The sequence below is a fragment of the Protopterus annectens genome, chromosome 11.part0 (assembly GCF_019279795.1).
Source record: "Protopterus annectens isolate FY-2018-M chromosome 11.part0, PAN1.0, whole genome shotgun sequence".
NCBI classification, from domain to species: Eukaryota; Metazoa; Chordata; order Ceratodontiformes; family Protopteridae; genus Protopterus; species Protopterus annectens.
The window spans coordinates 10,548,692-10,571,059 of record NC_056745.1 but is presented as its reverse complement, the minus strand read 5'-3'; the positions used below and the strand labels follow the sequence as shown (position 1 = coordinate 10,571,059).

The window sequence follows — 22,368 nt, the reverse complement described above, 5'->3', positions numbered from 1 at the left end:
CATATCCCATAGCTCAAGAAAAATAAAAATACTGAAAACAAACACAAGGCATAGCTCCGGTGCAATAAAGACTGTCTTCCGTTAGTCAAAACCTTCGTTCCACATAAAAATGATTCCAGGAATAAGTCCAGTATTGTATATATACTTTTTAATGTAAAACTAACAAACAATAAAAACACGGATTAAGCGCTTTCATCTCCCTCCGGAGACTTCATTAGAATCATGAATTAGCCATTTTACACACATTTTATATCATCACCTTACATGTCAATGGCTGGCCATTCAAACACTTCAATTAATCAATCAGTCTTTGTGACCTTATGAGAATTTCATTCCAAACAAAGACTCTACTATACTTATATGCTGAAATACATAATACCAATATTCTAAAATATATAAATAACCTCCAAACATAAATATATATGTTCTTTTGACACATATATATTGTGGATCACAACGCCATTTTATTCAAACATTATAATAAAATCCTCCAGGCAACAAGCATTTTCATATACATAATGTAATGAAGTACGTACTATTATAAAATATATAGAAAATATAAATATTAATATTATACTACAAAAATGTATAGTGTAAAAAATAAATTATTGTATATAGAAAATTAATATTTGTATATAAAAAACATAAAAAAGACCTAAAAACTATACAATATAAAACTTATCAATAGTAAACAACCTATAATGTGCTGTTGAATTCAAAAAACAATATAATACAAGGGTATATGTGTTTCTGAATAATAAATAGTTCTCAGACCAAAATATTTATATTTATATTTGAATGTATTCCCACATCCAACCTCTACTAACATAATCGTTATCCACCTACTTTTTATATTGTGTCTTTTAGGATCCTCTGAAAGTAGTTTCAAAGCTGGAGTAATAGAGATGTGATCATTCATACCTTTCCCACTACAGGCATCCAATCTCAATTGCCATGTCATTTCCCTAAATTCCAACCTCGTTTCCCATTCTCCGCCTCTTTCAAAATGATCAGCCTCTTCAAGTACCCAAAACTTGAAGTCAGCTTCCTTGCATATCGAAATGTGTCTATAAAGGGCGTTATTTTCATTTCTCTTATTAATATCCCTTATATGTTAGCAAATTCTTAATCTAAGGTGGTGTTCTGTTTTTCCTATATAATACCCCCAGCAGGTTTCGCAATATGCCAGATAAACCACCCCCTTGGAGTAACAACTATTGTACCTCTTTGCTCTTAGTGACACATCCAAGGTTGGGATTCTTATTTCTTTTAACCCTGCTAAAAAGGGGCATTGGAACATCTTCCACATTTAAAAGTGCCATATTTTGGACATGTTCCTCCTCTATTTGTTTTATTTTTCATCTCAATAATGAACCCTTTCCTTATTAGTTAATAGTGGCATATATGTAGTTCCCCATCTCTGTACACCATATTCTTTAATGGGTTCAATGTCACTTGATAATCGACCTATGAGACCTATAGTTTCGTCACAAGGGTCAAAAACACAGCCACTTATATTTCTTTTCATGGAGACCTTTACCACCAAAAAGATGGGGTAGCTGTGGGATCAGCATGTGCCCCCATGTATGCTAATATTATTATGCTTTTCTGGGAAAAACAATATGTATTTAGATTTACATACTACCAATACATTAAAGGTTACTATCGTTTTTTGGATGATATTTTTATTCTGTGGGATGGTCCAGACAAAGTAATAGAGGAATTTATGTATTTTATTAACCACAGCACTACATTTTTACAATTCATGCATGAAATAGGTAAAGATGAAATACATTATTTGGGTATTAAGTTAAGTAAAGATTATAAGAACAAATCTTACAAGTCTAGCATATATAGAAAGGAATGTTATTCGAATGCATATTTGCATTTTGAGAGTGATCACCCATATCATTCCAAAATTAATATAGTAAAAGGGCAAATGCTAAGGATTGCCAGAATGACATCTGATAAAAAAGAATTCCTGGACAAAACTGAAAATGTGCAAAGAATGTTTTGTGAGAGGGGCTACCCAGTTGAGCTAAATGAACCCATTAAAGAATATGTTGTACAGAGATGGGGACTACATATATGCCACTATTAACTAATAAGGAAAGGGTAACAAAAAGAATTTTAAACAATGAAAATGTACACAATGAGAATAGGGTAGTAACACTACCTTATTTAACACTGACGTATTATAATGGTATTGGATGGTTAAAGAAATGTATCACCGAAACCTGGGGAATGTTTAGCACAATGCCAATAAGGGTTAGCATCTTTCAAAACACTTTAAGATATAGTTTCAGGAGGAATAAAAATGTAAAAAACATTATTGAGATGAAAAATAAAACAAATTCAAACAAAAAATTCTAAAGACATGCTTCTGGAGCATTTCTCCCCGGGCCTCCGCTGAAAACAGGATCTGTGGAACCTAGTCGAACTTTCCCGGTCAACAAATGTTAAATAAAAAAATAAATAAATAATACAGGAGGAACATGTCCAAAATATGGCACTTTTAAATGTGGAAGATGTTCCAATGCCCCTTTATAGCAGGGTTAAAAGAGATAAGAATCCCAACCCTAGATGGGACACTAAGAGCAAACAGGTACAATAGTTGTTACTCCAAGGGGGTGGTTTATCTGGCATATTGCAAAACCTGCTGGGGGTATTATATAGGAAAAACAGAACGCCACCTTAGATTAAGAATTTGCGAACATATAAGGGATATTAATAAGAGAAATGAAAATAACGCCCTTTATAGACACATTTCGATATGCAAGGAAGCTGACTTAAAGTTTTGGGCACTTGAAGAGGCTGATCATTTTGAAAGAGGTGGAGAATGGGAAACGAGGTTGGAATTTAGGGAAATGACATGGCAATTGAGATTGGATGCCTGTAGTGGGAAAGGTATGAATGATCACATGTCTATTACTCCAGCCTTGAAACTACTTTCAGAGGATCCTAAAAGACACAATATAAAAAGTAGGTGGATAACGATTATGTTAGTAGAGGTTGGATGTGGGAATACATTCAAATATAAATATAAATATTTTGGTCTGAGAACTATTTATTATTCAGAAACACATATACCCTTGTATTATATTGTTTTTTGAATTCAACAGCACATTATAGGTTGTTTACTATTGATAAGTGTTATATTGTATAGTTTTTAGGTCTTTTTTATGTTTTTTATATACAAATATTAATTTTCTATATACAATAATTTATTTTTTACACTATACATTTTTGTAGTATAATATTAATATTTATATTTTCTATATATTTTATAATAGTACGTACTTCATTACATTATGTATATGAAAATGCTTGTTGCCTGGAGGATTTTATTATAATGTTTGAATAAAATGGCAGTGTGATCCACAATATATATGTGTCAAAAGAACATATATATTTATGTTTGGAGGTTATTTATATATTTTAGAATATTGGTATTATGTATTTCAGCATATAAGTATAGTAGAGTCTTTGTTTGGAATGAAATTCTCATAAGGTCACAAAGACTGATTGATTAATTGAAGTGTTTGAATGGCCAGCCAATGACATGTAAGGTGATGATATAAAATGTGTGTAAATGGCTAATTCATGATTCTGATGAAGTCTCTGGAGGGAGATGAAAGCGCTTAATCTGTGTTTTCATTGTTTGTTAGTTTTACATTAAAAAGTATATATACAATACTGGACTTACTCCTGGAATCATTTTTATGTGGAACAAAGGTTTTGACTAAGGGAAGATAGCCTTTATCGCACCGGAGTATCTAATATCTGTTTACCACTCAAGCCTGGGGAGCCTTCATGGCTTACAGTATCTCTTATCTGTTTACCACCGAAGCCTGGGGAGACTTAGTGGCCTGCACCATCTCGTATCTGCTTACCACTGAAGCCTGGGGAGTCTTAGTGGCCTACAGTATCTCATATCTGTTTACCACTGAAGCCTGGGGAGCCTTAGTGGCCTACCGTATCCCATATCTGTTTACCATTGAAGCCTGGGGAGCTTTAGTGGCAAACAGTATCTCGTATCTACACTAGATTCACTGGAGGGTGTAGGATGAATAGTTACATTAAGTAACGGATCGTCAGCTACTTCCATCATGATGCTTGCACTGAAATAACGAAAACCAAAAGAAGTGCACCACCAAAATACAAGGAACAAAAAAAACCACCAATAGAAGTAGCAAAGAGGAAAAAGGAAAAATCCAAGGCAAACAAATAGCGTATTCCAACTTTATTCTCCGCTTTCGTCATAAACTTCTTCAGAATGATAAAACACTGCTAGAATACTACTGGTTTAAGTACAAAAAACGTCATGAACCAATTAATCAATTATCCAATAAAAAAGAATCAACAATTAAAAATAAAATCCAAAAAATATAGGTTTATAATTACATAAAATGTAATAAAAAAGCTGTACTATTTTTATTAATACTTAAATCACGATACTTTAAATAACATTTGACATTAATAACATCATTCAACCCTGGCGGTGAATCAGATTTCAATCTAACCTGCCAATCTGTTTCACGTTGTTGCACAAAGTTTTTGAAATCTCCACCCCTAATATCCTTCCTTTTCCCCATTTTTGAAATTTGTCACAGGCAGTTGTGGCCTGAAAGTAAACTTCTTAGATGTTTTTTTATTTTGGGATTCCAAGGACAAGAAATTTCAAAGTAGAATACATCGTAAGAAAACCTTCAGTAATGGTTATGTGCATTATCGTAGTGGTCATCCTAAGCACGTGACCAGAAATGTTCCAAGGGGACAGTTCATTAGAGCCTGTCGCATGACATCGCTTGATGCCAATTTAAAGGATGAATTTAGATTCATCATCTCCCTTTTTTTAGAACGAGGATACGACAGGACTCTTTTGATGGACATTGCTGGGGAAGTTTATCAGAAACGTAAAACACATTTTCCCCCTCTTTTGGAAATCAACTCGAGTAATAGCTCTGATAGTTTTAAAAAAAGAAGTAGGATCAGTAATACCAACCATTCATTAGCATGTTGTTTGGAAATCAATTCTGATTCCAAACGATTAATGGGTATGATTGAAAAAAACTGGAGGGTGATTAAAGGAAATTCAGATATGTCCGCTATTTTGGGTGAAAAACCCATTTTTACCCAAAAAAACAATTACAGTTTGAAGAAGATTTTGGAAAACAACAATAGGGGGCAGTGCAATGAGCTCACCACTAGGAGAGGTATGTTCTGTTGCTACAATTGTAACATCTGTAGATATATTTCCGTTGGTCCGTATATTTCTGTTAGCTCTTTTCCTAAAACCATTTCGGTACCTGGTTATGTAGATTGTTGCTCCAAGGGCATTGTGTACATTGCTTTGTGTTCTGCCTGTCCGGCATTTTATGTCGGCATGACGACCCGGCAACTGAAGACACGTGTAAGAGAGCATCTTTATAGTATCAAAAAAAGAGATGATACGAATGCATTGTTCAAGCATTCTTTGGTGTGTCCCAACTTTAAGAAGTTTTTATTTTCTATTTTGGAAGTTTGTGAGAAAGATATGAGGGGTGGAGATTTCAAAAACTTTGTGCAACAACGTGAAACAGATTGGCAGGTTAGATTGAAATCTGATTCACCGCCAGGGTTGAATGATGTTATTAACGTCAAATGTTATTTAAAGTATCGTGATTTAAGTATTAATAAAAATAGTACAGCTTTTTTATTACATTTTATGTAATTATAAACCTATATTTTTTGGGTTTTATTTTTAATTGTTGATTCTTTTTTATTGGATAATTGATTAATTGGTTCATGACGTTTTTTGTACTTAAACCAGTAGTATTCTAGCAGTGTTTTATCATTCTGAAGAAGTTTATGACGAAAGCGGAGAATAAAGTTGGAATACGCTATTTGTTTGCCTTGGATTTTTCCTTTTTCCTTTTTGCTACGTATACTGACAGGGTGATTCGCCGACAGCGGAAAGACCGACAAGGGTAATGTGTGATCGCGACCCGGTAAGTGTGTGACAGTGACGGAGGTAGGAGTGGTCAGGTAAGTGAGTTAGGGTTAGGGTGCAGGTAGGTAAAGTGTGCGTTAGTGTCGGAGCTTGGGCTAGGGGTGGGTAAGTGAGTTAGGGTTAGGGTGCAGGTAGGTGAAGTGTGCGTTAGTGTCGGAGCTTGGGCTAGGGGTGGGTAAGTGAGTTAGGGTTAGGGTGCAGGTAGGTGAAGTGTGCGATAGTGTCGGACCTTAGGGTTAGGGTTTGGGTCAGGGCTAGTGTGTATGCTATGTAGTGTAGTGTGTTGTTTACGTTCCGTGTGTCGGTGTTATGGTGTTCGGTGTTTCGCGTTGTCGGGTTTGTGTGTTGTCGGTTTTCTGGCGGTGATTTCTGTGTCGGGGAATCGGTCCGGTCTTTAGAAGTAGACCCATATATATATATATATATATATATATATATATATATATATATATTTTTTTATATATATATTTTGTCACACACACAGACTGTATATTTTTAATTTAATATATGAAATTATCAATTTTGTAATATATACATGTTTAGTAGTGTGATTTAGTTTGTTTTTTAAATTATTGTTTTACTTTTAACAAAATGTTTAATATGTCTTACAATTGTCATAAGTACATTTATATAGTGTTAATATGAAAGTAATATAGTTTGAATCAGTTTTACATCAGACAGCAGTGTTTTCACTACAGTCATGGATTTTTTGATTTGAAGTTTAGCGTGTTACTGACAGAAGCATAATTTTGAATGAAGGCTCCTTTAAGCAGTTCTTTTTCAAAAAACTGGTATTTGGCGCCAAATTGTCTATTTAAATGACAGTATGTTGTAAGTTAGCTGTTCTGATGAAGCCCATTAATAATGGGTGAAAGCGCTTAACTTTTTCCACTCTTGTTTTTTAATAAAAGTTCATTATATCTTGCATTGGAAGCTTCATTCCGGGTATCTGTGGAAGCCAGCGTTTTGTATTTCAGTACAGTACTTCATTAAGTTCATTATATCTTGCATTGGAAGCTTCATTCCGGGTATCTGTGGAAGCCAGTGTTTTATATTTTTGCTGGTTAGATGATTGATAGTATTATTGATGGACTGGTTAGATATTGCATTATTAATAAGACTATAAATTAAATTAAAACAAAAACAATTTTATAATTGTATAATTTTAGATTTTTATCACAAGCAACAGTAATGTTAATTTGAAAGAGTTTAATGTGAAAGTAGTATATTTTAAGAGCTGTTCTGTTTTTACAATATCTGTAAGAAATTACAGTGATTATTTGATGTTAATTATTAGACCCTTATAAATGGGCTGTTTGTTTTTGTTTGTTTTTGTTTGTTTTGTTTTAAATGTTCTAAAGAAGTCCTGTAAACATGATTTAGGGATGAAAGCGCTAAATGTATTTTGTGAATGAATTGGCTTTATGTTTTGATTTTGTATAATTGTGGTGACACCTTTGAAACTAATCACGTTATTTTTGTGGCTTCTTTGAATTTACATTTTGTTCTTCTTTTTTGTTTGGAATGTTTTATGTAAACATCACTTTTTTCAGTTAATTGTACATGTTAAGCATATAATATCAGTGTCACTTTTGTTCAGCCAGACTTGGAATTTCATATGACTGCAAGTTGTTTCTCTTCACGTTCTTATTTCTGAGATATTTATAGAAATGCAGTCATTATTTTGGGTTTATATCACATGATCGAAACATGATATCATTGAATGCTATAACAGCGAACTGGTAACCTCAAATGCTGAAAACTCAGAAGGCTGAGAACAGCAATTTTTTCCCCCTGGGAAAAAAATCGCTGTTCTAGCACACAACATGAAACACAAAAACACTACAAAATATTGCTAATGTGGGGGGCTTCATCCCCCACACCCCCCTACTTAAATATAGCAACTCTGAGATAGCACCACAGTGGAGGAAATAGCGAAGGTGTGGAAACGGCCCACTGAATTTTTCCCTTTCATTATCTTTCATGTTTTTTTTTTTTTTGTTTGTTTTTTAAGGAAAAGTAATTGGATAAAAAGGTATTATAATATCTAGTCCTGCACTGATCATTTCAGTAAGCACTTATGTTTTTCTTGTGCAGGGTACAACATCCCAAAGAAACATCTGTTATCACTGATTGACAAATATGAAAAACTCATACCTGAATCTAAAGAAACTCCTCAATGCTGTAAGTATATGAAATGGTTTGTTTTTTTTTTGTTTTTACTTGAGAAACAGTTAAGATCTGATCATAACACTGTAAGGTGTTTAATGTTTGATGATTATAGCTGGAAATAGTATAACATTTCAAAATGAATTTAAAAAATATTTATAATTAATGCATGCTGAAATGAGGACACAGTAATTACAGGCGTGTTAATCCCATCCCAGTGACGGTTACAGTAACGCTTTAATGACGTGTGCTCTCAAATTTGGCTGTTGATTTTCATCCAGTTGTTTTTTTTGCATGGCTTCACATAACAGTTGTCCTTTTAAATGTGTTCATGTTCTTTGAAGGGGTTGTCACCTTAAGTAAACAAGAGGAGTCTTTTATAAGGGGTCCATCTGCATGTTCAACAAGATCTGTGACACTGTACCTCAGAGAAGGTTAGTGGAAAAATTGAAGGGTATCAGTTTGGAACATAAAATGATTGGATATGTAAGAAACTAACTAGAAACAGAGTCGGCAGTTCAGAGGCTGTACTCAGAAAAACAGGGGAGCCGTCCAATGTGCTTGTGTTATAAATCACCCTGGGACAGGACTGGACAGCAAAAACCAGCTGATTAGTTGATAACACCAGGAATAGTGTAGTGATAACAGATCAAAGGCATGGTCTTTAGTGACACCTGGTAACCTGTAGGGTGGCAGGTAATGTGACATCTCAGATTTAATATAAAAAGCTTAAGGTATTTGCTTTTTATAATCATTTTGTCCTTATCTGCTGGCTTCTAATAACACCATGGGTACTGTGGCAGCCATCCAGCAAAGCTAGATTTTTCTGTGAATGCTTCTTAAATACCCACACTGATCAGCAAGCATTACTTGCTGTAGCAAGCCAAAATGAGAGCTGAACAATCTTTGGCTTGTGACACAAGTTCCTCTGTGTACAGAGTGCATCTAGGATTCCTCCAGATGGCACCCCTTCTTTAGGAATTCACTAATGCTCTCCCAGTGAGAAACTCCTACTTTCTGTGAGTCATCCAGTACCTGGGTCACTGACCAAATTGGGAACTGTCTGTGACACAACCTAAGGTAAAAACAATTGAGGTAATGAATATTGTAACAGACATAAAAGAACAGGAAGTGGGACCTTTAGAAAAGGGTAGGAGTAAATTATATAGAAAAAAATGAAAATTTTAAGAGCAATGCATGCAGAAAAAATGTTTTGCAAGAGGAATGAGGTTTAAGAGAAAGCAGAAACTGAATAATTTATGTTATGCTACTTAATTGTATGATATATAACAGATGTGAATTATGTTTGTAAATGTGGACTTGTTAATATGGTTTGATTATTTTTATATAAATGTTAGTTTGCCAATGTCACAAGTGACAATTCAATAAAGGTGTTAAAAAACAATTTTACTTTCTTCAGTAACTGAGAAATATTGTCTATATTAGATTGCTCAGATTTTTTTTTTATTTTTAGACTGCAAATGCTTCTTTTTATAGCATTGGTTGCTTTCCTAATTATAATGTATTCAGCTTTATTCCTTTTAATATTAGTTATGCGTAATGGAAACTTACTGATTTGCCTCTGATCATGGCATCCTCCATACTGCACATTTGCTGGTTATCATATGAAAGTAAGTAATCAGAAGTATAACATCCGCACCACAGAAACTGCACACATAAGGTTAAGCATTGTGTTCCAGGCACACACAGAGAGCACACATGGTTGGAGGGTAGTCTGTTTTGGAGGAAGAAGAAGAAGAAATTATTGGGAGTCATAGCTAGCCTAGTCTGAGCCATGCAACACTGGAAAAAATAGCAAGGCCAAATACCAACAGGATTATGGGAACTTGGGCAGTGGATACTAGACATACTAAACTTACACTTTTGAAAATTGGAGTGTCCTGCCCATTGTTAGTGGCCATGATCGGAGTGTCCTGCCCATTGTTAGTGGCCATGATTGGAGTGTCTTGCCCATTGTTAGTGGCCATGATTGGAGTGTCCTGCCCATTGTTAGTAACCTTGATTGGAGTGTCCTGCCCATTGTTAGTGGCTATGATTGGAGTGTCCTGCCCATTGTTAGTGGCCATGATTGGAGTGTCCTGCCCATTGTTAGTGGCCATGATTGGAGTGCCCTGCCCATTGTTAGTGGCCATGATTGGAGTGCCCTGCCCATTGTTAGTGGCCATGATTGGAGTGTCCTGCCCATTGTTAGTGGCCATGATTGGAGTGTCCTGCCCATTGTTAGGGCCATGATTGGAATGTCCTGCCCATTGTTAGTGGCCACAATTAGAGCATCCTGCCCATTGTTAGTGGCCATGATTGGAGTGTCCTGCCTATTGTTAGTGGCCATGATTGGAGTGGCCTGCCCATTGTTAGTGGCCATGACTGTAGGTTAGGCCGGCAGAAAAGATACAAAAACAAGGGGCTGAAGTATGAAGAGAGACTTTGTCAGCCTGGCAGGGATACAGAAGAAGGGAGAAGGGACAGGCTGGAAATGATTTGGTAGCATATTGCTAGTGATTGTGTGGAAAGGGGATGGCAAGAGTAATGTACAGAAATTATGTTTCACAGAAAGGGTGGTAAATTACTATTTATTTATTTATTATTACTACTACTTGGTTGGTGCACCATTACACTAATAGTTAATGAAGAGAGACTCATGGATTTATAGGGCAGATGGAAAATTGATTAGGAAGAGTAGTAGCAGGGCTAGGTACATGGGGTCTGGTCATTCATTTTTAATTGTGTTAGTTCACTGGACCTTAGATTGTTTTAGACATGATCTGAGTCACAAGGGCAACAGTTAATATGGGCAGGTTAGAGTAGCAAATTAACAGTCATGTTTTTGGGAAGTGGAAGGAAACCAGCTTACCTGAAGAAAACTAATGCAAAGATGAGGAGAATGAAAGCCTGCAAAGCTGATAATAATTTATTTCAGAGTGCCATTTAACTGAAGTAGACTGCCAACATGACCTTCATCAGCTGTGGAGGTTGCACTTGTACCCACTGTTATGCAACTTCAGAGTTGGTGCATATAAGGTGGAAGGTATGTGATGGCCTTCTGTTCTGATTGTCAAAGGTTGTTTTGGGCAAGTTGTTTCTACTGAAGGATACACGAGATAAATAAATTTGATAGATCAACATGATATCATTGAGAATTTGCAAACTTTGAACAGACATTGACCAGAAGACAAGAGTGAACCCCTAAACCTGGAACTGTGACTCAGAGATTTTACTTCTGAGCCAACCAGACTATTTTGTGGTTGCAATGCTCAGATGAACTTGCCGATTTCTTTAAACTGACAACACGATTAATTTGTCCATCCACAACCTCCTTTTTCCATTTTTGCACATTGGATTTGGTGTGTCATATTAACAGTCACTGTTATCTACAGCCAGTATTCATATCATGTTCGTAGAACAAAAATCGGCAGCTTGATAAACAAATAAGAATCATGATGTCATCCATGCGGTGACCTGCATTATAAATGTGTTCATTAGAAAAACAGAACTTGGAGAGGTGTTGTTTATTAGAAACATACAAACCAAAGACTTTCACTGCAGATAAGGACTGTTTTGGCCTCCCCACTTTATCTCATTTGCAAGACAGGCTGTTGGTTCAGCCATTTAATGTACCCCCCCCTCACTCAAACACACACACACACACACACACACACACACACACACACACACACACACACACACACACACACACACACACATGCCAGATGTCTATCACTTGTATTCTTGACTCCCTTCAACAATTTGAAACCATAATTCATCTGCACTGCTTTTCCATACAGGCACCATCCGCCTCCATTTTTTTATGAAAAAAAATATTCTCTTTCTACTAGCATCAGGAACTGTAAGGGGAAAAAAAGCTTCAGTTTTTTTTTATTTATTTTTTGCTGCAGAAAGCAAAATCTGTTTGGGGAACATGGCTAAGATGGTGAGCAGTTAACAGCGCTGTTTTTACTTCTGCTTCATTTTATATCTCTGACAGGATTTTTACAAAAAACTCAAATATAACATTTCAAACTTGAATCTGTAGTTGAACATCTGCTGAAAGATTTACTACAAAAAAATAACAAGTTTGAAACTCTTTTAATTGCTTTTTAAATATTTAAACAAATGTCAAATAAATAAAATAAAAATCTTCATGTCAAGAAAACTAGAAAGAACTGTTTCAGGATGTGTCACTCTAAGCCCAGTGTATAGGACAATACTATGAACAAAGACACACAAGCTATGCTAACTAACATCAGTGAGGGTACCTCTCAACCTCTTAATGCAAGAAATCTGGACAAAGCCAGAAATAATGGGGGGGGGGCAAAGACCCCAAAACAGGGACAGATTTTAAATATAGCTTCTATAAATGTAGAAAGTTGTTACAATAACAGGATTTGCATTATTATATATTTTCTGAAGGATATGACGTCTGAAACTTAAATGTCTGTCATTACTTAATATTATTTACTGATTTCAATCCTTAATGATTTGCTAGAAAACTGCAAATTTTATGAGAAACAGATCAAAAATGTAAGGCAAAAATCTGGACATTCTGTGAAAATCTGGACAGTTGAGATGCATGTCAGTGAGTTATCTGCAAGATAGATAAATTAGAAAGCAAAATGAACAATTTCAAAGAGGGATGTAAAAACAAGCTGAAGAGCTCAGTGAATCTCATAAACAACAATCATCACAAATCTCAAGACTAGATGAGGCGATGTCCGATTCTGATGGAAGACTACTTGAAAACAAGAAGAACACTGAATTTCTTCTGGAACAAAACAACTTATTCTGGGATAAAATAGAGGACTTAGAGAACTGATCTAGAAGGAATAACATTATGGGATTCCTGAAAAAGAAGGAGATGGTATTATTCAATTCCTTAATACCTGGCTGCCTAAAACTTTTGAACCTGCCTGAAGCTTTTTCCTGTGGTATTGAAAGGGCACATAGATCGCATTCTAACTCATGTTAAAAAAACACCTTCACCAAGGTCAGTAATCAAGTCAAGATAAATGTATAGTCTTAAAAGCTGAATAGATTAATTATCCAGTTAAAATTAAAGGAAATACTATAAGATTTCACAATGACTATTCCGTTAGTGACGTTCAAGAGAAAAACATGTCTGCCACTTGTTAAAAGCTTAAAGAAAAACAACATTAAAGCACAAATCTTGTTTCCAGCAAAAATAAGAATTTACCTTCCAGAAGGAGAGAAGATTTTTAACACTTTGGAAGATACAATGGACTTTGTACAGAAAAATAAAATCCTAGAAAAAAAACAGAAGAAATGGTATAGAATCTATCAACTTTTTTGAAGAGAAATGCAAAAAATAGTAAAAAAACTGAAGAGCAAATGAAAAGCAATGTATTTCATGGTTATAAATTATTAATTTAAGGAAGTGCTTGAATACTTATGAACAGGTGCTGAATATTACTTTTTACAAGGTAAATCATTTATTTATTTCCCTACTTCAAACGGTTACTAGTTCCCTTTTAAAAATGGATTTGTTTAGCTATATATGAAATTAAAGGCACTTATTTTCACTTAGACTTTAAAAGGTTAAACTATTCATGTTATTAAAAGTTGATCATTATTATGATGAAACTTATGTTAGGTGGCACACTTTCTGATATCTTGGCATAGTTGAGTAATGCACTATTAAGTATAATACGAGCTTCAACAAATGGCAGTAAAGAGACATGTTAAGTTACATTCTGGGTTTTTAAAATGGTGCAGTAGTGTGCCACTGATAGTAAACTGGACATGGACTAGCACCCAGGAAAGGCATGCTGTATTATAAACAAAATATAAAAATATAGTTTTTTATATATATAAACGTTATTATTAGAATGATATAAAATAGAGTATCACTTACACTTTTACAAGTTAAACCTGGATCACACATAACTGGCATTGTTTTCATGCAAGTTTATATGCTAAGACTCCTTTAAAAATTGACAGTCTGCTTTATATGAAACATCTCGTACAAATAGTGCTTGCTGAATCATTGAATGTTATTTCTTTAAGTGCAATAGCTTTTTAGTGGTTAACATACTTTGAAATGTTTTGTATTTTTTTTAGTGGTTTGGAAGGGTCTGAGGTATTGATGTATAAAGTGGGGCTGGTTTGAATTCACTCGTGAATGTTTTTTGTATGAACTGTAGCTGCAAAACTGTTCATTTGCAAGCCCTTGTCATGAGGACCAGCTTGAAGCAGCTTAATTAGAACTATGAGCACTTTTGTGATGCTGCGGGAGTTCTGAAAATTCTAAGAACTGTCAAGGTTACTTCTTCCTGTCTAAAAGTAAATAATCGTAATGTTTTGAATCATATGCTAAAATGTCAGTGAATAAATTAGATAATAAAAGGCGGCGAGCTGCATGTTAAACCACTGTCAGATATTAAATAGTTCTAAATGCTCGCAGTGTACCAAAAGGGTAGTTTATATACTAGCCTATCGAATGACACTTCTGATAAAAAAAAAATAGGATTGTGTTTTTTATTGTGTTCTTTTTTATTGTCTCTTTTTAATGATAACAAAACAATATCTCAGAGCAATTTATTATGGAAGGTTTGAATCTTATAAAGGAAGGTTTTTCAGATGTTTGTTCAGATACTATTGGACATAACATTTAAGGAAACAGTAGGACCAATTCTAACAGTAGTACTAGATTGAAGAGTATCAAATATATATGATTAAATATAACATGTCTATTATAGGACACTCTATGCTAGGATTGTAGCACAAATATAAACCTAGGAATATGGTAGTAGTACAAGACATAGTATACAATCAGAAATAAAAATAGATCAGAATAAGTAAATATGTATCAAAAGGATAAATACGTCCACAAGGGTGACAGGTTGGCATAATGGTTAAGGTGTTCAGCTTATAGGCACAAGGTGCAGGGTTTGATTCTCACATGGGGTAATTGGCAGGGCTTGGAATGGCCCAAAAGGACTGTTAACTTGGTAATAATTTATGAACTTATGATCCTATGAACAACTTTACACACAGTAAATAAAACAGAAAAAAATATAAAATTATCTGACCTACAAATTAGTAAATATAATAATAAGAACTGGCTGCCTCCCTCTAGTAGACCAGGGAGATAATGTAAGGTACAGGAAAAGATGACTGTAGAGATATTCAGTTTGGCCAATTTATAATAAAGATTCTGAACACCTGTTTAACTTTTCTTATTCATAATAACTTACTGACAGACTTTTTTAAGATGATGCATACTACAAATATGAGACACAGTAATATGAATCAGAAGCATCAGAAGCTTTGTTAGTCTAATGAGAGTTTGAAAGGTAGCTTGTTCATCTTTTCAACAAACTATGAATATGTTATTCCATGGTAGAATGTTTTAGGGTTAAATCATTAGGTAATTTTTTATTTGTTTCAAAGGTTTTGTCCATAGCTGAAGATTTCATATTGTTATATATAAAGTATACAATACATTCTGTACATAAATCTGATTTAATTGTACTTGTCTTTTGTTCATCTCTGTCTCTTATATAAATGCCTTATTTTAAATGCATATGTATTAATATTAATGGATTGAATAATCCAGTAAAGAAGGGGAGTCTGTTCAAACACTTACAGTTACATGAAGCTCAAATAGTATTTCTACAGGAAACATATTTTCTTAATAAAGGTATAAATAAACTTTCATTAAAGAATTCTTTGGTTTTAGCAAGTTCTGGCTTTCAAGCTAAAAGAAGAGGTACCCTTATTTTATGGAAGAACTCACCAGTAATGCCTAAATAAAAGATAGCTATGTTGATAAAAATGGTATGTTAAAAACTGTTATAACTGAGTGGAGCAGTAAACTATGTACATTGATGAACTATTATTGTATTCCAGGGGTTGGAGCTAAAGATGCAAAAAAGAAGGCGCAAAATCAAAACCCCCTCAACTAGACAGAAATTCCTAGAACTACGCAATAGAGTCAAAAAGCTAATAAAACAGGACAAATTCCAATACTACCACTCTTCCCTAGACTTCTCCCAACACAACCCCAAACAATTCTGGTCCTCCATAAACTCCATCCTCCACCCAGGTAAAGTCAGTACCCCTCCTCCTAACATCCCTCACTTCTCCGAAAATATTGCTACCTCATTCAACACACACTTCACACAAACCATACTATCACTAGCTAGACAATACAACCCCCCCTCCACTCCAACCCACACCTTCAACTAGTAATCTCCCCACTGTCTTCTCTTTTTCTCCTGTTCGTACCACCAACATAAAAAAACTCAACTAAACTTAAACCCACCAAATTAGCATCAGACAACCTCCCAAGTGAATACCTACAAATCGCAGCTGATGCTCTGGCCTACCCAGTATCCATCTTGATTAACCGATCTCTGTCAGAAAGTTACATTCCCACACTATGGAAAGTATCACATATAATTCCCCTCCACAAAGGCGGCCCCTCCTCAGAACTAAGCAATTATCACCCCATAGCTATTCTCTCGCCACTCTCCAAAATACTAGAGAGATGCATACACTCTCAGGTCTCAGACTACCTCCTTACTAACAACCTCCTTTCCAATACTCAGCATGGTTTCCAACCAAACCGTAGCACCACCACTGCCTTACTCTCCTTTACTAACACTATCCTTCAGCACAAAAACAATGGCTATCTCTCCTCTACTACCTTCCTAGACCTATCTAAAGCATTTGACATGGTCCCACACAAACACCTCATCTCTGTCTTCAATAACCTATCCTTCTCTCAATCAGTCATCAACTGGTTTCAGAGTTACCTGTCTGACCACCAACAATCCATTGTATGGCAGAATGAAATATCTCCCCAACTACATGTCTCTATAGGGGTTCCCCAAGGATCCATCCTTGGACCCCTACTCTTCTCTATTTTCACCAATAATCTAGCCTCTGCCACCAAACATGGCACACTCATACAATGCACAGATGACTCAACCATCATCTGCTCAGCCCAGTCCCTACCCAAACTGCAAAAAGTCACACAGGAAGCCTTTTCCTCTGTTGAAACTTGGTTATCTGATGCCCAATTAATACTCAACCCAAAAAAAACTAAACTACTCATCTTCTAACCCACCAAACATACTCAAAATAACTCTCACTTTAACATCACAGCAAAAGACAACACCACTATACACCCAACAGAACACACCAAATTGCTAGGAGATGAAATAGACAATAAACTAAAATTTTACATTCACATATCAATGACCATAAAAAAGTCCACAAAAAACTAGGATCGTTATACAGAAATAAGCAACTTCTCACCAAAGCAGCAAAGATTTCAGTAGCAAATTCCCACCTTATCTCCATCCTACTTTATGCCTCTCCAATGTATACCAACCTAAGGCAATGCAATCTAAACGGGCTCGAGACCTGCTACAACAAAATCACCAAATACACCACAGGGGCATCCTACCGTAGTCACCACTGTCTCTCCCTTGCTGAACTGGGCTGGCTTGAACTCCCTCACCTCCTTCAATGGTATCAACTCACACTCACCCACAAACTAGTAAACCATCCACTAAAAGTCCCATCCCTCCAGAATCTACACCAACCCTATTGCATCATCAGACCACTAAGATCCAGCAACAAAAATCACTTACATGTCGCTAAAGTCAATAACTCTGCTGGAGAAGCACTATTCTTTTGTGCTATAGCCAAATTATGGAACACCCTCCCACCCACAATTACCTCCGTACCATCATGCACCCACTTTAAAACTTTACTAAAAGCGCTCCTAAAAACATGCTGGCTATGGCCTTGCAACTCCCCCTCTAATATCACCCACCCCATCCACCCACTACCCACTAACTACCTTGATTATAGCAAGCTCTGTAACAATTTTTAATGTCTGTTATGTACTTTGCAGATGATAAAGATTCTAGTTGTCTACTGATGTACTATGTTCTTCATTTGTAACTATGTTTGCAATTTTTAATTGCTATGTTGATCAAATTAATTGCTATGTAAATTCAATGTAACTACTGTCTGTATATTTTAACTGCGAAGCTTTTCTCCCTGGACCTCCGCTGAAAATGGACCTACATCCAGTCGGACACTCCCGGTCAACAAATGTAAATAAATAAATTACTTAGACACTGTAGCCTATTACATGAAATGTGAAATCATAATGGCTGGTGATTTTAATTGTATTTTGTCAGACAAAGATTCCATTGCAGATAGAAAGCTGAGAATCACATCTTCAGCCAAACACAATGAATTTTGTAAATCAAATGAATTTAAATTATATATATATATATATATATATATATATATATATATATATATATAAGCTAAGGAAAACAAACTCACTTCAATTTTTCCATTATTCATATTGATATGGAATGCAAACAAATATTGATAACATTTTTGTCTCAATCTGTTATCACATGTCATAGAAGATGCAATAGCTTCATGTCATTTATTGGATCATAATGCTATAATCTTTAATTTTATTTTAAGACCTGACCGTCTAATATATCACAGGAGATTGCCAGTGTACATTATTGAAATAAAAGGATTCAATGATTGGTATGTTAAAGAGATCAAAAATTTCCTAGAAATAAACATGAATGGTGAAGTAACTGACATTGTCCTGTGGAATTCAGTAAAGACTTGTTTAAATGGAAGAGTTACACGCTGGTATATTAGTAAAACAAGAGAATGTGACAAAGAATTCAATACACTACAGGCCGAAATAGACACACTAAAGTTAAATCTAAAACCAAATGACACGATCAGTCAGTCTGAGCTTAAAAACTTAAATACCAAATATGTTGAAATTCTAAGTCATAAAGTTTCAATAAACCTGTAAAACCTTAAACTTCAGGTATATTCAGTAAATCCTTTAAGCTTGCATAAACTTTTTCATAAATCAAAGAAAATGAACAAACTAAATCATATCAAAGAAGCTATAACACATATAAATAATAAAAAAAGAAAGTAGGACAGGTATTAAAGGTATTCTTGAGTTTTTTAATATTTTATGAAAATATAAATAATACAAATAACCTAGATAATGATGATTTAGTTGAAACATTTCTAAGGGAAAATATAAATAATAAATTAACAAGTGAACAAATAAAAAAAATGATAGACCATTCACTTTAACAGAAATAAAAGATCAAATAAAAAGGTAAAAATAATAAGACAATGGGCTTAGATGGTTTTATACCAGAACTATATAAAAATACTACTGGATGATGCATTTAAAATATTAGACAAGGTCAATAGGGAAATAAATGCAACTATTGTCATCTACCCATCATGGAAATATTCCCTTATATTACCTATTTTAAAACAAGATAAGGATCTTACAAAGTGCTCATCATACAGACCTATTTCACTTTTAAATGTGGACTATAAGATGTCCATGTCCATTTTAGCTAGCAGAATTAATCTACTTATACCTAAAATAATTAACAATGATCAAACTAGGTTTAGTTTAAATAGACAAGTACAAGTAAACCTAAAAAGAATACATACATTAGCAGACTATGCAAATAAAAACAAGAAAGAACTTTCTATTGTTGGTCTTGATTTAGATAAGGCTTTTGACTGGTTGTATTTGTTTAAAACACTTAAAGTATATGATTTCTCACATGAGCTAATTGCATTATTTTTTAAGTTATACAATAACTCTTCTGCTTATGTTATAATAAGTTATTTTCTTTCTAAGTCCTTTAAATTACACAAAGGCACAAGATAAGACTATCCATTATCACCTTTACTTTTTGCTTTAGCTATATAACTCTTTATCAATAATATTAGATCCAATAAGAGCATTAGTGGTATCAAAATAAAAGAAGATTTTGAAGTAAAGATTCAATTCTTTGCTGATGATATTTTACTAACAATAGGAAATATAGAAAATTCATTAGACCATATAATTAGTTCTATTAGTCATTTTGAAGAAATCTTAATATTAAGATTTAATCATAAAACAAATACATTATTAATAAATAAAAATAATAAAAAACATACAAAATATTCTAACTTCAATTACACTAGCAATTAAATGAAATACCTTGGTATAACCATTATGTCTAATACTAAAACATGATACAAACAAACTTTCAACAGGTTGTTGATAAAATTTTAAGTTTAGTCACAAATTGGAACCCATTCTTCTTTACCATCGAAGAATGATTAATGTTTATTAAGATGGTAGTTCTCCTTAAAATATTGTTTGTCTTGCAATCTTTAGTCCTGTCTCCACCAAACAAATTGATGAATAATGTAAATGACATTCCATTAAAAAGTGTTGTCATGCTAATAAACCAAGAGTTTCCTTTGACTGGCACAGAAAAGGTTGGGATAATGGTGGAAATGATTTCCTGATATTTGATTGTATGCTACTTCATCAATTGTAAAACTTCGAGTGTTGTGGGTGAATCCATCTTATGATTCAAAATGGAAGCAAATACATCAAGAAATATTATTAGTAAATAATAAATATATCACAGACAGTCATAAACAGAGAGTACCTAATAGTTTAATGTGGTTATTAAAAGGGTTTGTGTAAATGGTATTACACCCTCTTCTCAAATTCCCTGTTTAAATGACACAATTTCCTCTTTCCAAAATTTCACATATTCTAACCATTATATTAAATACTTAATATTTTCTATTTTTCCAATTGCATATTCAAATGACTGCTTAGAAACTCATAACTTCAACAAAATGCTAGTATTGAAACAACAAAGTAATTGAATTTATTGGCATCAGTTCTTAAATGGTACTGATATGTAATACATACATATAATGTATATATACTGTTGAAAAAATGAAGGTCCAAATACAATCAAGATTTGGATAATTGGTTAATTTTACAAATATTTAGAGACTTTCTGAACACAGAGGTAAATAAAATATTTAACCTAGATAAGAAATCATCCCCCAAATGATTGGAATTCTTAATAAATCTCAGTAATAATGCAATAAAAAAAATCATATTTGCCAAAAATTTATAAAATTCTTAAGTTAGATTTCACATATTTAGACATCTCCGATTGGGACTACTCAAAAATTAATAATGAAGACTTCTCTGAAGAATACAAGAAATTAATGTCAAAATCTACAGATAAAAATAGATTTTCGTCATATTGGAAAATTGTCACTTGAAATATTTTGCACAGAGCTTTTAACACTCCTAAGAAAATTACAGTTATGTATAAATCAAATAAAATTAAATGCTAGAGATGTGAATCTGAAATAATAGGTGATTTGATGTGTATGATATATGAATATGAAGTCATCTTCCCTTTTTAGAAAGAAATTAATAACTTTATTCAAGCTCTATGGTCAGATAGCTATAATATTTCTAATTGTGTTACTTATATTTAATGCTGTGATTCCTAAGATAATTCTAAAAACCCAAGTGCCTCTTCTTTGGTCTATTCTTGCTATAGCCAGAAAAGTAATTGCTAAAAATTATAAAAGTAAAGTTACCCCCTCTAGTGTTAAATTTATTAGTTTGGCAAAAATTGCTTGCAGTAGAGACTTGCATACTATAAAGATGAGCACTTCTAATATTACACACTCATATAAATCTTAGTTTAAACTTGACTTACTTCAAAGATATTAATTGTTGTTGAAGTATACCTTTGATGTATTGTTCATCTGTGGACCTAAATAGTTATTTGCTTGTTTTATAATTGATTTGTTTATTGTTTTAAAACCAAATAAAAAATTTAAAAAAGAAAAGAAAATATATGAGGAAGGAAAAGTCTGAGAACAACTTAAGTAAGCAACTCAGAGCACCACAGGGTTAATCGGATGATTACAATTTATTCATCCATGAAGAAAATTTAAATTGTAATAAAATTAATTGACAAATGTTACAGATGAATATTCTGTTTTTATACATTTTCAGAGGACATACTCCTGTCTTTCTGTTTTACGTATAACCAAAAACATTAGATTACAGTAGGCTTATACCAGAGGGCTCAATTTTGATGGATTTACCCATATGGGGTATTTGTTTATTATTTTAGAAATATACATTCATAAAACCTTTCTTAACATTCTATGATATAAACAATAATATGTAACCTTAGTGTAGCCTTTGACTAATACAATTAATCATATCTAACTATATATTAAACAATGCAACAGGTAACACACCTCCCTGACTTTTACTAAAATTAATTCCTCTATTTTACTTGATTTCACGT

At 33.8% G+C, this 22,368-nt stretch overlaps 1 protein-coding gene across 1 annotated transcript in view; it reads left to right on the top strand.

The window, feature by feature from the left end:
- Nucleotides 1-22,368, top strand: part of LOC122815118 (zinc finger protein 431-like) — a 251,240-nt gene that overhangs the window by 131,674 nt on the left and 97,198 nt on the right. The window contains exon 3 of the mRNA XM_044087368.1: nt 8,090-8,176. Coding sequence (XP_043943303.1) covers nt 8,090-8,176 — 87 coding nt within the window. The remainder of the gene's footprint in view (nt 1-8,089; nt 8,177-22,368) is intronic.